The sequence below is a fragment of the Pogona vitticeps genome, chromosome 2 (genome assembly GCF_051106095.1).
Source record: "Pogona vitticeps strain Pit_001003342236 chromosome 2, PviZW2.1, whole genome shotgun sequence".
Classification (NCBI taxonomy): domain Eukaryota; kingdom Metazoa; phylum Chordata; class Lepidosauria; order Squamata; family Agamidae; genus Pogona; species Pogona vitticeps.
The window spans coordinates 66,716,814-66,735,083 of record NC_135784.1 but is presented as its reverse complement, the minus strand read 5'-3'; the positions used below and the strand labels follow the sequence as shown (position 1 = coordinate 66,735,083).

At 37.3% G+C, this 18,270-nt stretch overlaps 1 protein-coding gene across 28 annotated transcripts in view; it reads right to left on the bottom strand.

Moving 5' to 3' along the window:
• Positions 1-18,270, bottom strand: part of ERC2 (ELKS/RAB6-interacting/CAST family member 2) — an 817,272-nt gene that overhangs the window by 178,224 nt on the left and 620,778 nt on the right. For all 28 annotated transcript variants that reach the window (XR_013541661.1, XR_013541663.1, XR_013541666.1 and 25 more), the window contains 2 exons: positions 7,094-7,228; positions 2,230-2,296 (listed from right to left, as the gene is read on the bottom strand). Coding sequence is in view for 1 of the 28 variants with exons in the window: in XM_078385331.1 (XP_078241457.1) it covers positions 2,270-2,296; positions 7,094-7,228 (162 nt within the window). In the remaining 27 variants the exon portion in view is untranslated. The remainder of the gene's footprint in view (positions 1-2,229; positions 2,297-7,093; positions 7,229-18,270) is intronic.

The following is an 18,270-nucleotide window of genomic DNA, read 5'->3' as shown; positions in this document are numbered from 1 at the left end:
CAACAGTAAACTGACATCATTTATATTATTTTTAATAATAATAATAGTAATTGTTATACTTGAAATACAGCTATTTGGGATATTTGCAGTCCAAGTCTGTCTGAGCACTTAGTTATTCCAGAAACTATATGCTTTCTATGCACACAAATGCATGCATATGCACATATACAATTTTAAATCACACACTGGTACATGAGTACTGGGTATTCAAAGCAAAAGCTGACTAAGACACTTTGCCGCCTAAGGTATAGCTGCAAGCACCCCTCCCTCCACAAGACAAATTGCATAGTATCCAAAACCAAGCAGGTGTCTGGTAGAGAAGAAAGAAGATATCACAGCTGTTAGGGGTGCAAAAGACACAATAATAACACATTAAATGAGTGATGATGAGTCAATGTTGCTCTTACATGACAATCCAAACCTGCCACCTGAGATGATCACTTCACTTTGCCTAAAAATAGGGAAACTCTTGATTCACAGGATAGCTATATCTTACATTTTTCCTGATAAATAATGTACATCTTTTATATTTTCTCTGATATCAAGCCAGCCAGTTTTCCTGAGAAACTCTGGCATGTTACTTCCAAAGTATCTCTTTCTTTGTGCTATTTTAGCATAGATGACATATTCCCTCTAAGCTAGGAGGGTGTACGGGTGTGTAGCACTGTACTGGTGCTGTGCATCCGCAGTTAGTGTTGTTGCTCATTTTGGTCGTGGTTGGAACTCTGTGCATGTGGGATGGGCTTTCTGCCCAGTGTTGTTGGTGAAAAATCAGAGGGAACGTTAACCCCACCCATTCTCCACTTTCTAAAGCTATTATGCAACTTTAATTGCCACAGTACAAACTGGTTGTTGTGCTGTAATCTTCAAAGTTTTTTTTTTTTTTGCAGGCTTGAGATACCAAATTTTATGTAATGCTCCTTATCAATAGAGTTAAAACTAATTAAAAGTAAAAAGAAAAAGAAAAAAAAGACTGCAACCCATTATAGATATTATGTGGATCTGTGGTAGGAAAGATAGGACTCTGTGTGCCTGAACTGAAGACCTCAATGGTGCCACTTATCATACTTGCCATGGGGGCTACAGTACTGTCCTCAGGTAACAGTAAGGCAATACTAGGCTTCCTCCCAGTTTTGAAGCTGAAGAGACAGTCTGAGTGCCTTGGCAGTTATGAAGCAATCCCTGCCTCCCTGAGTACAGAGTTCAGAGGAAGAATAGAGACGGTTTGGCTGTGAGAGACGAGCCTTTTTGGCCCCATGGTTTCCAAGCTGGTAGTATCTTCTTCCCACTGGACCCTCCACCCAAAGTCAAGGCATTTGAGCCAACATATATTATGACAAATGACTCTCACACATATGAAGAAGATACACACATAGCAGTGTATGGACATACAATGGCAATCATACATTGAATGTATAACTTTAGACATGCAATGCCCTATTTATAAATTTGAGCCTACCTAATTTATTTTTGAGCATGACAAAATTGCTTTGACTGTTTCTCCCTAAACCGCTCCCCCATAAATTCTTTAAGTGTATTATTTTCTAATGGGATAGCCATAGGTAAGCTAAGATGAACGCGATAAACAAACAACACCTTGGTGCATTTTATATATCTTCAGCACGAACATATAAACTGAAGGCAACGGGATGATGCATAAAATAAGCAAAATATATTTTTGTCAATAAGATTAACATTGAGCCTGAATAATGCCACAACTTGAATTTGTAGATGAAAATAAATTTCATTAAAATATTCAGCCATAACTATTCAGAACCACATATTATTCTAGAAAAACAAAACAGAAGAAAAAAAGAACTGGATCCTATTTGCAACTCCACAGATGGAAAGGCTCCTTGGATACCCAGAGGGAACATGAATCAAAAAGAGATTTCGCACAACAGGAAGTTGGGTGACAATTCTTTCCTCCTGCAAGCCACTGTACCATGCCCTACGCTATTCTAGGGAGGTACCAATGGCTGGGTGGGGGACAGGAATCAGGAAAGCAGCGTACCCACCCAAGGACTTTAGAAGGATGTTTTTTGGGAGACGGCCGCCTTTGACTCCCTAGTGAGCACGGCCGTGCAGGCCCCAACGTCTTCCTCATTGGTGCATATCTTGATCCAATTCATTTTTTTTTTTACTTCCATGAGATATTATCTGTCAACGCAGTTCAAAATTCAAACAATATTAAATTGTTTCTAATATAGAAGAAAAACAGTATCTCACCCCTCAAAACAAAACTGGAACTTTGGTTTATAGGAACCGGTTATGCCCATATACCCTCCTCATCATCCTGTAAGCCCGATGTTAGACGATGGAGAGAGGTGTTGGCATGGGAATGAAAGAAGAAACAGTCAGTTACTTTGGTGCAATTGAACACATTGAAATTCATTTATGAAAATGTACATTATCAATTAAAATATTATGATGTGTACAAAGCAATGGTGTCATTTCACAAGCAAATAATCCAAAAATATGAGAAAACATTTCTTACTCAGTTGCTACTTTCTTTGAAAACAGATTATACGATCTGATAGTGAATGATTTGCACGGAAAAAAAAATTCTAACTATTATAGATGGAATAAGGTTGTAATTCAACACATGCTTCCCAAAGAGGAATGCTTACTTCTGAATCAGCATCTACAGAATTGTGCTGCAAATATCACAAATTAAATAAGACACATCAGCAGTATAAAGAAAATGTTTCGCTTTTGAAAAGCACAAAAATGTGCGATAAATCCTTCTAAAGAATGTAATAATTTATTGATACAGATCTTCTTTTGTTGGTGGTCAATCAAATCCATTGTTTCTTGCTTCACAGACTGCTATTTTAGGACTTGAAAATGCTATCTTGAGAAAGTCTTTGTCTCCTTTTTCAACACAGATGTATGGCCATTAGTTATTTTATTTTATTCCATTTTTACCCCTTCCATTTAGTGGCCTAGCCACTACTCACTACAGACATTTAAAAAGCTATAACACAGGGTAGTTTGCCCAAAATTTGGAATGTGTCACAGGACATCTCCAGTGGAAAGGCCTTGCCCATCAATATATCTATGAACCTTCCCTTCTCACTTTATAAGTAGTATTTGCCACTTTATGGAATAGTTGTATGGTATTTTATATGGTGTTCTGTACTCATACTTCAGACCTTGCCCTATTATTAATAATTAATTTTAATAATTATTCTGAATAATATTTTTTTCATTTCCATATGTATAACTGAAAAATGAAGTTCCCCCATATTAACCAACAGTAGCAATGAACAGAAGTAAACCGGGATAGATCTGAAAATCAAGGATCTTGCTCAGATAGAGAGCTTCCTCATGAACAGGAACCTTCCCTCCCTGGACATATTGCTTCCATGCAAGGAAAGCAATAACAGAGGAAGTGAGTTAGGTCAGGAACAAATTTCAATCACTATAATAATCAGGGCATTTATGCTATACTTACATGAGCAAAAAAAAGTGTGGTGTTCTCCATGCCCATAATTATGGAATAACAATTGTAAAATCAGTTTGATATTAATGGATTTTTTTAAAAAATGGCATCAAAAACAGTATGTGCTAACCAGTACCTGACTCCATGGAAAAGACTCCATGGAAAAGCCTTTTTAAATCCTTGCATCAGTTTTTAGATATTCCGAAGGACTTCTAATTAATAGGATTTGCTGTTTGATGAACTATAGCAATGTAAGTTTTGATGTGTGTTGGCCTGATATGTGCTTCATGAACTAATGTGCAGATTAAAGCTAGGTTCTTCACCAGCTTTTGCACTTCTTGCATATCCTGATGCAACTCTTGGCTCAAAATTATATCAAGAGACTAAATCCAATATCAGTCACAAAGACAAAAGATTTGTCAAAATCAATGGAATTTAGATTAACAAAGTGCAAGAATTTCAAAACTTTCAGTCTTGGTTTGCTTACAATAATGCTACTTTTCTGAATTATTACTGAAATAATAATGTTTGTTATGTGGAACAAGTATATTACCGTAAAGCTTACCATAAAGGAGGCCATAGGAAGCAGTCAGAGTAAATGGCTGCAACACTGAATGGCCATCGAATGACACTACACAGGGCTAAAATCTTTAGAGAGTGATGTAAGGTAGAGTTAAGAACACTTCTGTAACACAGTCTTCATGAGTTAAACTTTTGTGCCTTTCTCCCTTCCCTGGAAAATCCCCACTTGACAAGACTTGTCATAGATGCCTTTCATGTCCTTGAGTGCAAAGAATTAACATCTCAACTTCAGTTAAGTAAACTTAGTGATATTAATGTGCTCATCTCATGAAACAGCTTTTTTTCTTTTTAAAAAAACACTATATAAGGCATCCCCTTCTTGCCTTATTGTCTGCTGCCTGCAACGGATGCTTTGAGTTGTCAAACATGTAACCACTGGCCCTGAGACTATGAAAGCTTTCTACATCCTGAAGACAATAAGATTTTTGACATACTGGTTGCCACATATGGGATTTCATTTCTTGCAACAAATATATTTACTTGCTGTGACCTGAAAAGACTTTATGTTTCAAAAGTGTACAGGCCACTTGCAAAAATTCTGACAATGTGCTAATCTTCAGCTAGTTTGTGAGAAACATGCAAGGTCAGGAAAAACACATCAATAATGATGCCTAGACGTGCAGTTTTAAAGAGCTTTAACAGAGGAGCACAATAGTTGGGAAGCTTCACTGTGTAGGAAATAAAGTTTTGTAGACCTTCAGTAACGCTGAGACAAAACTAAATGACCTGCATTAGGCTCACTTTCTGATCAACATATGTTGTTCATTTTTTCACCTGTTTTTCTGTCTTGAGGTATGAATCCATCTGATGCTGTTCTCTCCCCTCACACCATTCCATTTTTTTTCCTTCAGGGCCATCACTGCTATTAAATAGTGACTCCTATGATTTTGCTCATGATACAGGACCTTGTTACCTTACCCCTCCAACAAGAATATGAGCTGGAGTAGTGTGACTCTTGGAGGCTCACTTCAAAATGGTGGTAGGAGCCCGTCAATAGAGACGGAGGCATTTGTACAGTGGTGCCTCGATTTACGAACATCCCTACTTACAACCATTTTGAGTTACGACCAGCTCCGGCTGCGAAATTTTGCTTTGACTTGTGACCGGAGCTTCTACTTATGAACAGAAAAAGGCAGAGAAAAAAGGCGGGAACATCAAATTGCTAACTGTAGGTGGCAACGAGGCTGCTTCTTTGTAGCTCTTTCGCCCAAGCAGTTAGAGAGTGTGCATTGTTGTCGTAGACTTGGGACTGCCTCCTTCTGCTTCTCAGAGCGTGTGTGTGTGTTTGCAGGGAAGCTTTGGGCTGCCTTGTAAGGAAAGGTGCTGTTTTCTGCTTTTAAAAAAGTATTCTGGGTGTTTTTGCAGTGTGGTTTTGAGCTGGGGGGTTATGTTTCTGTGCTGTGATGGGTCTTGAGGGGTTTGTGGGTGTTTTTTGTTTTTTGTTTTTTTCCCATTTCCGATGGGTCTTGGCTGGTTTTGTTGCTTTTTGGAGTGTTTTTTCCCCATTTCCGATAGGTCTTGGTTTTGGGTTTGAGAAAATATGCCCTTTTGTTATATACTGTCATTTCAACTAGTTTACTTTTGGTGAAATGTACAGCCTAAATCATCCCCACCTGTTGCTAATCATTCTCTGTATGTATTCCTCAGATAGTTCTCTCGGACAAAATCCATCCAGCTTTCAGCTATGAAATAGAGCTGCACAAATCTTTGTTTTTGGACTGCATCTCTCAGAATACCCAAGACAGCATCAGGAATCCTAGAAGCTGTAGTCCAAAAAGACAAATCTGTATAGTCCCACTATGAAATAACTTGAAATACATGATCTTTTCTGATTCCACAAGATTCATGTGCTCTCTTAAAATATTTCTGATTCTTGACATGATAAAATTAATTAATGTTATAATATCCCTGATACAACTGTTATTTCCTACATCCTCACATAGCCACATGTTTCTTGTTCAATTTCTTCCTCTCCATCCCCCTCCCTCAAATAATAAGTGGGTGTTTTATTCACATAACTGAATTCAAAGTGTTGTCCATACTAAAGGTACTTTTTAAATCTTGAAAGTAAGGCTCAAAGGAGATATGTAAACAAGATGGTGAGAGTGGAGAGGCATTTCAGCTCAGCTCTAATAAATACCTCATTTTATATTAAGGAAAATGGATTTTCTATCAACTGTGTCACATGCCAACTTTTTAAAAAACCCATAGTCCTACCCACAGACCAAACTCCTCTCAGGCCCCAGTAACCTTTCCTTCTTTAACAACATCCATCATGACTGGAAAATAAGCAAGTTCCCGCAGCTGATGTAACATAATAGCTCCTTTCTCATGCAACATGGTACGGATATGCCAATCTTCTGTCTTCCTCTTTGTGCAAACTTCATGCATAAGAAACCGTCTGGATCTTCCCCTTAAGGCCAGGTACTCTCAATGTTTCCTCTGTTTGTGTTTGGCAAAGTCAAGCAGTGTTAGACTGCCTTTCATGGAGCTGAAGGAAAATATTCTAGGCATTCTATTATATTTCAAGTTTGCTTTATAAAATCAGAAGCAGCCACAAATGCACTGCTGTTTTGATAATTTGATGCAAAAGGTCAAAATGTATCTGAAAATTTACTTTTAAATATGAATATCACATTAATAATAGTGTACAGCTTCAGCTCAGTTATATTCTCATAGCCAGGTTGGATTCAAAAAGACAATTGTCATAAATTATATTTAAATCGAACAGCTATCCAAACAAAAACTCTATAGTCCATTTATAAAAAAAAATCCTCCGGAACATTATTTTTAGTAGTTGAATTGGGATTCTTCAGAAATGCCATGAGAGTAAAAGAAGAAAAGAAAACCATAACAAGGAGAAGGAAAAGCCAAACAGAAAGAGAAAGAAAAACGTTTAGACTCTCTGAGTGATGGAAATAAATCACAAAGCTATTAGTTTCAGTTCAAAGAGCATATCACTCATACTGTTTATTTTTGCTTCTGAACATTTATTTTATCTTGAAAATTGGCATGGCCAAAGGGTAAGTGTGAAGGCAATGAAAGGAAAAAAGAGATGTGACTGACCTGTTCTGGAGAGGGTCTATGATTTGAGTGCTGTGTCCTCCCAGGAGATCTGTGGTGATGGTGGTGGTGATGGTGATGGTAGTGGTGATGATCATCATCATAATTGTCGGCCATCAGTTTCATCCTGTTCTGTGTCTGTCGGAATTGAAGCAAGAAAATGCCATTGAGGGCTGGAAGGCACAAGTCTGAGAGAACAGAAGTTGGGTCTCTGCTGTGATACAAGGGGTAGAAGAAATTCAGCAGATCTCAAATTCTCGTATACCAATTTTGTATCTGCTCAACTTCCCAATGAAATGTGTACTTTTCAGAATTTTGCAGCCCAGTCTGCAGCACGAAAAAGGCAAACTGTGTATCTTAAGCAAAAAATACGTACAAAAATACATATATTTGCACACAGTATGAAAAAGACACATTATTATTGTGGGAGAACAATCTGAAAAGGTGTACACGCTAACAAATGTCCAAACATGTATACATTGGAAAGAAACTAGACATGTAAAGATCCACTTGCCACTCAGGAAATCAGTCCAGAAAGATTTTAAACACTGAGCTAACTTGGTTCTCCCACCTGTTGACTTGGGCTGTTGAAGGGTCACAAGGGATTAACAGAGACATATGGACTACTAAAGTGAACTAATAAAATGTTTGTGGATCAGTAATTTTTATGGGCATATCAGCAAAACTACTTGTGGCTCTTTTCATGGCAGTTGAGCAAATGCAAATACTGTGATGCATTTACAGAATTGTACTCATTTGGAATTTGACTTGTGAAGTAGGAAAACCAAGACTCATAGCACTTGGACTTTATAATTCGATGTGGACATCATCTCCTCCCTCCAGATTCTTCTTTCTGTCTGAGATTACTCAAAATCTTCAAAATAGCTGGGGATGGATAATTTAAGCATATAACAATTTTCCCCAGCACCAGTATATTGTTTGGAGTTGTCCATACAGTAATATTTAGCATCTTGGAGAACCATAGTTTCAAATAGGAAATTAAAAGCCATTTGCTTTATAAAAGACCGAACAGAAATGAAAATAACCAGAACTTGTTTGTTTACTCTCAGTGCAATCCTAACTCAGAGATACACTGGCCAAAGTGAGTTTGAAATGGACAGACATGTCTTGTGCCGTACAACTGCCATTTTGCCAGCAGAACCCCAGTAATTGATTTGCATTTTGGGAACATCTGCTGCTCAGGTCCATAAATTAAGATATCATCTAAATATGATTCAACACCTCCCTACTAGACATGGGGACAAATACAAAAATGAATCAGGATATTGGTTAAATATCCCTGATTCATCAGATATTCATTGCTTCATATTCTTGGGGTCCAGAGACCCTTTTATATTCATCCCTTCGCTCCATATCTGCTTATGCCCCTGCAGATCACTTCTTCTTCAGAGGCATAAGCACAGAGGGGTTTTCCCTTTGGCTGGCCTGATGAAGCCATGGCTGCATGATCGCTTTGATACCTGCTTTCCCTCCTCTTGCCATGCATAGCACGAGGAGGGAAAGCAAAAATAATAGGACCCAACAAATGATGAATTGATTCATTGTTCGTCAGGTCACTGGGCAAGGAAAACCATGGTTCATAGGTCATCAAGATTGACCCACAAAGCAAGACAAACTGCCATTTTGGCGCTTCGTCCCCATCCCTACTCCCGATCATACCAGCCTAAAACACACACTATATTTGGGAAAGAAACATACATAATTCAATATTACATTACATTTCCTTATTCTCCATATGCTGAGTGCAAAATGGTTCATATGAATATATCTAAATATCTATGATAATGCACTGTCAGTTTCCTGAATCTGATTTGGATTGCTGTTAAGCACAATGTGGCTAGGAAAATACTCCTCTAAGCAGGATATCCCTCATCTCTTGTTTCTTGTGTGTTGTTTCTTAATATTAGATCATAATCCTGAGGGCAAAGACCTATTCGTCCTATTACTTATTTTGCAAGACCCTGAGAGATTTTTCAGCTAAAGGGTAGTTATAAAAGCATAAATTCATGCATGCAGAGGTGAATAAATATATAAATATTTTACAATGGCAACACATACATAGGTACAAATTGGAAGACCAATCGCATGCATGAAAAACATAATGTGTGAATTGACCCTAATGGTGAGGCTTCTGCAACATTCTGTTCGAAAGCCAAAAACGTTATCTACAGTGCAATGTGTGTTTGCTTTTCACTGAATGACCAAAGTTATAAAACTGACGTTAGAGTGGCCTATAGAAGAAAGAAAGCTTGTTACTGACCTACAGTTGAATGCTGTTTATTGAGTCTTAAATATAGCTACAAATCACATGGTGAAAAAACCTTATCCATCTACACAGTGACAAGTATTCTAATGTACTAAAGGACTGCCCTATCCAAAGTATATACTGTATATTCCTAACAGGTTTATACTACAAAGAAGGAGAAAACAAGATGTGTGTAGATTTTTAGCAATTACATCCCTAGCAGATAGGTACTGTAAACCTTACAATATTGTTCTCAGCGATGTTCCTAGTTCTATTAATTTTCTTATCAATGAACAATCTTAAATTTCTCATCTTTAAGCTATACTCTATAAAAATGTATAAGTTAAACAAGGTGATATATGGAGCCCTGCAAATGTTTTGTATAATGAGGTGTTGAGGATTCGGTTTGTCATGGAATAAGAACTGTGAATGAATGATGCCATCTTCTCAATTTGGTATTGAAATACTGTAGAAATAAATCAGTTCTACTATCTTCCTCTCGTGAAAGAATCCAAACTATAGGAAAGCATGTGTAAAGCTACTAGTGACACTAAGATGGGTTTCCCAGTTTGATCAGCCGTCCTAAATCTTTCTGTCTCTTAAATAAATTTTAAATAGTGTATACACATCCCCCCCCCCACACACACACACATAGAGAAAGAGCCAGAATTTTAGTATGGCATCAAAATTTTCTCAGGACCAGGTGATTTGTTTTTTACTTGGCTAGAACAACAGAGAAACAAAGTTTAAAGTTAGATTTTGGTTTCTTTTGCCATCCTGTTACAAGGAAATGCAAATTGCTACACCTGCTTTAAGTGCTTATTTCACTTCATTTCATTTCTAGGTACTTTCAACCTTCCAAATATGTTACAATTAGTTGGACTGAGATGGGAATTAAAAGGCAAGCAGAAAACACAGGATGATCATAATTTCCTCTATCAACTATTTAAACGAAACACTGTGAATTACTGCTGCAAGTTCTACTTACTAATTCTTTTAAGGTTCAGTAGGCTTTGAAATGCCAGGTATACTTTTCTTCCAGGAAGAAATTAATTAACCAGACTGGAATTTGTCCAGGACCCCAAGGCCTTTATACCTCTACACTTGGAAAAAAAATGTGATGCGATTTTTATTGACCACATGTGTTTAAAAGCTTAGTTTATCTGGGGGGGGGGGGAACCCTGTGCACTTCCAATGGCACTATGTCCTATGGAAATATGCTGAACAATATTGATCTGGAGTGAAGAGCACCACCTACTGACTTTGCACTGCTACCACTTCCTGATGTTTCCAAGTTTTCCTTAAAATATATTCTTTCAAACCCATTATTGAACAAATCTGTTCCTAGTTAGCATGAGATGGCAAAGCGGAATAAAATTCAACACTCCACTACTTTGATTTTTGTATGCAATTCTATACGTATAAAAGATATTAGAATCTGTAAATATTAAACGACATATTTCAGAAAATGGAGAGGGCAGTTAATCAAGAGTAAGTTTAGCTTGCTATGTCTTTTGCAACTAACATTTAACAGTTTAAGCAATACAGTTCATTAGTCTGTGGAATTGATGTTTCTTATGCACTTTAACTCAGATTTTACAACCATTATTTATTCTGGTAAGTGTAAGAATGACACTTGAGCTGTATGCCTGCCACACATATTACCCACAAGTAAATCTCACTGAATTCTGTTGGGTTTACTTTTGTATAGTACAGCACTTCAACTACATGAACTTTAATTACCCAGTACTATCCTAAAAAGTTGTATCATCAACAGTCATGTTCAGCTCTTACAAACTCAAGGTTATGGCTTGCTTCATTGTGTCAACCCATCTCATAATTTGTCTTCCTCTTTTCCTGTTTCCTTCAACTTTCTCTAGTGTTACTGTCTTTTGCAGCAAGTCTTCTCATGATGTGTACAAAATATGGTCACTTCATTTAATCCTTTTTGCTTCTAGTGAGAGTTCGTTTGATCCTATCTAGCACCTACTTATTTGGCTTTCTCATCATCCATGATATCCATACTACTCTCCTCCAACATCATATTCCAAATAAATGTCAACTTTCTCCATTGGCCAGCTTTCACGTCCATGCACAGCAATCTAGAATATCACAGTATGGATTATTTTTGCCTTGAAGATCCTTCCTAGTTCCTTCATAGCTGCCCTTCCAGTTCTTGATCCGACTTCTTGGCTGCATGTTTCTTTTCAAACTATAAATGAAGATATTTAATTTCTTCAGTGTTAAACATTAAACGGAAGTGATTCTTCTGTAGGTATGATTTTTGTCATCTTAATATTCAGCTGCAGTCTTGCTTTTGTCCTTTTTTCTTTTGCCGTCCTCAGCAGTCATTCTAACTTGATGCTATTTTCTGTCAATAATATGGGGTCATCTGCATATCTTAAATCATTAATATTTCTTGCATCAATTTTAATTATTTCTTCATCTGAATTGAATCTGGCTTTCCATATGATATGTTCTGCCTAAAGACTGAACAGACAGGGAGATAAAATACACTCTTGACTGAAAGATTTGCCTATGGGAAAATATTCTGTTTCACCATATTTTGTCCTAACTAGCTTCTGGTCCACAATACAAGTTACACATCAGGACAATCAATGTTGAGCACACCTATTTCTTTTAGAATGATTCATAGTTTTTCAGGATCTACGCAGTCAAGGGCTTTGAGCTGCAAGAAAAGGAACTGAGATGAGCTTGGAAGGAAAAATACCATAATTGGGATAAGAGACGCAGAGAGAAAATGAAAGACAAGATTAAAGAAAAACTGTACTGAAAAGGAGAAATTGAGACAAGAGGAGGAGTAAGTTGGCTGTGGCTGTATGAGATGACCATCACATCATCTTGGAAAAAACGGGGGGGGGGAGCATTTTGGTTTTGTTTTTATTTGTTTGCTGTTCGCCAAGCAGAGCAGCAGAAACCAACAGCTTATCTTGGGCACACATCCAAATACATATGCATATAACCAAAGTTATTGAAAGAATTCATGTTTTTCCAAGGCCTGGCATGAATCAAGAGGCACATGATCGGGATGCAAACTTTTTGGCTAAACCTGTTCTTCAGCTTAGTAAGTAGAAACAAGCTCTTTATCCTGTATTTCTTGAGTCGTTAAAAAGCTCTGGCTCAACGCGTTTCGGCAAAGCCTTCTTTAGGAGCTAAGCATAATACAAAACCACACATGAGATATTGAATCATTCACATTTTCTTTTTTTAAAAAAAGTGTGCTGCTTATATATCACCCCATAGTGCTTCAAGCACTCTCTGGGGGGTTTACAAGTTAATTATGCAGGCTACACATTGCCGCCCCCCCCAGCGAGCTGGGTACTCATTTTACTGACCTCAGAAGGATAGAAGGTTGAGTCAACCTTGAGCCAGCTACCTGGGATTGAACCCCAGTCCGTGAGCACAGTTTTGGCTGCAGTACAGCAATTTAACCACTGCTTCTTTAAAGATATCTAATGTGTGGTTTTGTATTATGCTCAGGTCCTGAAGAAGGCTTTGCCGAAACACATTGAGCCAGAGCTTTTTAATAACTCAAGAAATACAGAATAAAGAGCTTGTTTCTACTTTCTACATCCTGAGACTTTGTCTCTCATTTATAATCTGGAGTTTCACGGATGTACCAGTTCCTTTTGTATTGTTTTCGTCAGTTTAGTAATCCACACAAGAGTAGGACCACAAAATCAATGAGGTTTAGTGTGTCATCTCTTCCATAAGTTCCATTTATTCAAATGAGCCTACTCTAACTGTTACTTACTATGGTAACGTTAGCTGCAGTTACGGTAGGCCAATTTGAATGAATTGAATTTACAGAGAAATTTACTTACTAAATTCAATGGGTCTACTCTATTCAATGGGTCTACTCTATTAAGATTCAGTACAGCAACAGGTCACAGAACAAGATCTGCTGCTGCTAAGACTACCTAAATAAATGGGTGAGAAAAATCTAATTTCCAAAAACAGCCTTTCAAAGCAATTGCTAGTGTCAAAATCCTGTTTTCTGTCATCTCCTACAATATGAATATGCTGAAACAGCACCTGGCCACTTATTGTTGGGAAAGGCAGAGAAAAGGGGAAAGAGTGGAAACTGGCAAGGCAGATGTGAAATGAGCGATGGGAATTTGCAACTGACCATTGGCCATGCTAGCTAAAGCTGACTGTTGCTCAACTCTAATAATCTGGAGGGCTGCACATTCTCCACATGGTTTTAATATCTGCAAATCAAGTCGGTGGTAAATCAAGCTCGTGGACTAAAATTTTACCTCTCCATCACTATTAACATTTCATAGGCAACTGGTTTTGAAACACACTCTTCCTGAGTTTTATCAGAAATGCCATTATTGCCGTTTCTTTAATTGCAGTCACTGGTGTCAGTGTGTGTATTTTCAGGGTATTGTAGTAATTAGACTAGGAACAAAAAGACCTGAATTTAATTCCCCAGTAAATCACAAAATTCATGTCTTGTCCGGATTACATTTCAGTCTAAACACTGATTTAGAGCAGAAACAGCTTTTTTTTTTTAAGTGGCAAGGAGAGGTAGAGTTTGGTGTCATCCACATACTGGTGACACCGAACTCCAAAACTCTTCCAGTGGTTTCAGGTAGATGTTAAAAAACACAGAAGACAAAACAGAACCCTGAGGGAACCCACAGGTCAGTGACCAGGTTGTCGAACATGAATCCCCCAGCACTACTTTCTAAGTTCTCTCCTCCGGGAAGGACTGGAGCCATTGTAAAATAGTGTCCCAAGTCCCATTCCAGACATAAAGGTCAGAAGGATACCAGGGTCAATAGTATCAAAAGCCACTGAAAGGTCCAACATGGACTCAGATCCCCTATCCAGTTCTCAGCGTAGATTATCTACCAAGACAGCCAAAGCCATCTGTGTCTCATAACCAGGACTGAAACCAGATTGAAATGGATCCAGATAACCTGTCTCATTCAGAAACCTCTGGAGCTGACCTGTTAAACCTGAATATCCTGGATTGGATTTTATATCAGTTTCAAGCACAACTCACCAAAATTGAGGCAGAAATTCAAGAGAGTTTGATCGATCTTCAGAATGATTTAACTGCACATTGTCAGTTCAGTCAGTTTCAAAAAGATTTTTGGATCAAGAGTGATCTGCCAAATACATTTCCAACACTGTGGGAGAAAGCCCATTTTTTTTAAATTGCCTTTCCCTCAACACATTTGGTTGAATATGGATTCAGCAAGGTAGTTTTCTTGACAAAATCCAGGAACAGAATTGATATTGCGCCAAGAGGTGACCTCCGACTGCCACTGTCTAATTTGGAGCCTGGTATCATAAAGTGTGTAGAAATGCGTCAAGCTCAAGGATTGCAATAGGCCTAACAGGTGTTTAATTTCATAAAATCTTTTTAAAAGTTTTGTCAGGTATACCGGAATGTTCATGTTTTCTTGATGTCTAATAATAAATGATTTTATGTTCTTCTGTTCATATTATATTCTTGTTAGTCAGGGGGCCCTGGAACCTGAGAAGAGCTCCTGGGCGGGGGGGGGGGGGGGGCGTAGCAAAAGAATAAAAAATAAAAAAATGTTAAGCATGGCTTTATTTAGACTGAGAACTGTGGTTCCCAGACTTTTCAACATCATGAGTGTTTCCCTGATTCCTTCTCTCCTTTGCCACCACTGAAATCCTTTGGAACAACAACAACAAAGTAAAAGAAAAAATTGACATTAAAAACCAAGTCACAGCTATTCAAAATTAATTTTATGGTATGTAATTTGAAAATGAAGAAAAAATTAAGATGAATTTCTTATTGTTATGAAAATTTTAGAGTCCCATACTCTCTTTGGAACTTCTTCATGCCTCCACAGGCAGCACACCCTGTAGTCTGAAAAACAGGATCTTTTATGAAAAGCTGCTATTGGCATGCAGAGGAGTATTTTTTTCCTCTCAAGTCAGACTGCTTTAGGGCGGGGGGAGGGGAAATCAAAGAGGACAGAAAGAAGGCTCAGCATTAAAAAAAATTACAATATGAAAAACAAGAATTAAATTTTTTAACACAAAAAGAGTGGAAGTGTCTGTTTTTTCAGTGACACAGATCTTGAGAAAATGGGATAGGATTGTTGGAGTCACAAAATGGCAAATTAAACTTAGTGTATGTACAACATGATGTCCATGAAAACAGCAATAATGTTTGCCTTGTCTACTGTTCAAAGTTCCCCACATTTGATAATCTTTCTTTTTTCATTATCAACATGGGTGTGGATTTCCTTCCTTGTACACTGAAACTATATCCATAAGGCACAATAGAGGAAGTATTTGCATTAGTAAAATATATGGCAAAAGCTATGCTTGTGGCTTACCCTGTAAATTGGACAGAGGTTATACATCCTTAGAAAGCATTATTTTCTTATTGCCAGTTTATTCAAATAAAAGGGAAGAATAAAGTAGAAGGAGGAGTTTTGGTTCATCTAGATTGCAAAATGTGTTATAGCAAATGTTGCTATTTCTTTTACAACTTTTGTAACTTTAAGCTCAGGTTACTACTAGAACAGATGTAGCCATCCTCTTCTCTACTCACCCAAATATAAAAACTTGCTAAGGCAAGGAGTGGGGTAAACTATAAACCCAACTTGGCTCTGAAAACCACAGAAGTTATTGGAGAATTACTCAAAGGTGGAGCGAAGGAAAAGAGTTCATTATGATATTATTAACTATTATTAATTTAAGGTTGGCTTAAATTAAGTGAAAAACAAAGAACGGATATATAAATAGAGTCCATTTCTTCACAACCATTTGCAATTTTGTCCATAGTGGTGATGTGAGAGGGAAATATAAAAAGGGAAATTCACCCTTTTTTTAAAAAAATGGTACTAGCATTGTTGGGTCTGGTTTCAAATTAAGATCATACTTCTGAAAGAAATTGTTAACATTTTCCCCACTGCAATTTGTATAATTACAGTTATCCCCTAAGAGTTATTTGCCTTATAGGGAAGCTTGGACAGGATGTCCTCAATAAGTAAAACTGGTGAAAAAGAAAGGATTAACCTCCCTCTCACTGAGATACTATATATCTGAATCATTCTACTATGATTGGTGCTGTTATTTATTTTTAGAAAGTGACATATTTGTTTCACATCTTGTAGATCAAGTGGTTCCCAACCTAGGCTCCCCAGATATTCTCAGTCTCCAAAATCCTGGCCAGTACAGCTAGTGGTGAAAGTTTCTGGGAACTGTAGTCGAAGAACATCTGGGGACCCAAGGTTGGAAACTACTGTTCTGGATCATGAGCAGTACCAGCATAACCCGTCAGGGATACTACAGCTGTGGATTTCCTTTATAAGCAGAGGTCGAACTAGATTGCCCTTCACGTTCCTCCTAATTTTACAATATGATGCTCTTACAGTCCTGTTAAGGTTCTCAAAACAGAGTAAAATGCTGAGGTGTGGAGGGGAGAAGACTGGCCCCACCTCTCCATCCTCATTTCTGTCAGTCTCCTACATGTAGAGGGCAACAAATTTGAAGAGAACTTCCACAATTTTTTTATTATTGGAAGAAAAAACAAAGCAGAATGAAGATAAGAACTCAGCCACGGGCCTTGATCCAATGTGACATGGCGTTGTGAACCTATTTGCATTTTGAAACAAACAGTTATATTAAAAATGGCCTAAGGTTCATTGATTTGATAGCATCCTCAAGTTCATTAAAAATTCTATGGATTTTTTTTCTCAGGAGTTTATTATGTTTTTTTCTCTGCTATTTCTACTAATATGATAGATCTAATTCTGCTTTTTGCAAAATATTATATATCTACCCTATCAGGGAAGGATGATTATAACTGGTATCTCCTTATTATCCTTCACAGGCTAGATGAATTTACCAGATAAACATTATGATTGATTGGAGAATTAAATGCTATATAACCACTATATTAAAGGTCTACTTTATAGGACAACTAGCTTCCAGATGTTCCTGTTCCAGATGAACTTTTCTGTACACAACATTTCAGTAATCTTCCTTTGCACAGTTATACATTTTGCAGAGGTGCTCAAAATACTAAGTACAGAGTATGTACCACTGATCTACATTTCAAGAGGAACTAAGTATAAATTCATCTGCTTGGTTTCAACAGGAACCAAGTTAAACTTTCCCAGGTTTTAATTCTATATAGACTTACCAAGTGAGATTTATTTCTGAAGTCCATGTACAGAACCTGTGATTTTAGATTACAATTTTATGCAAACATTGGATTTAGCCATTGATTTCAGTGGAAATTCACTGGGACTTACTTTGGAGGAGTACATGCACACTGGATTTCATGGGTAGTCTGGATGTAGCTATCTGAAAGCAATTCCATCTGCAAGATTTACACAAAATATTCTACAGGAACACAGACTATTCAGAGTGGTAGTGATTGCTACAACTTCTAAAAACTGAAAGATACCAGAGGCTCTTTTTTTAAAGCCAAATGAGGCAAATAATCCTTCATTTAATGAAATTATTCCCATATGGATGCAAGTCGAAACCAAGAGCATTAATCAAATTGTACTTTTTCCTATTTAGAAAAATGGCTTGGCAGAATAATTAGATTTTATTTACTTTGATTTCTCAAATTTGTACTATCATATTTTTACTAATGAGCCCTAGTTTTCAAATCCCTCATCTGAAAGATAATTTCAGACTCATTCTAATATAAAAGTATGTGGAACACATAAGAAAATCTTTGGATGATTTTAAAAGCCCTAGCCAGCTGAATGTATTGTTTTACTCACATTCATATAACATTCTACAAGGACTCTATGGCAGCATATACTAATGGAGTACATATAACAGAATGGAGAAGTTGCACAGACCATCTGTGGCAGCATGTTCAGCACAAGCATGTTGCATGCATTTTTTATTTTTTTGGCTTGATGTCACATATACT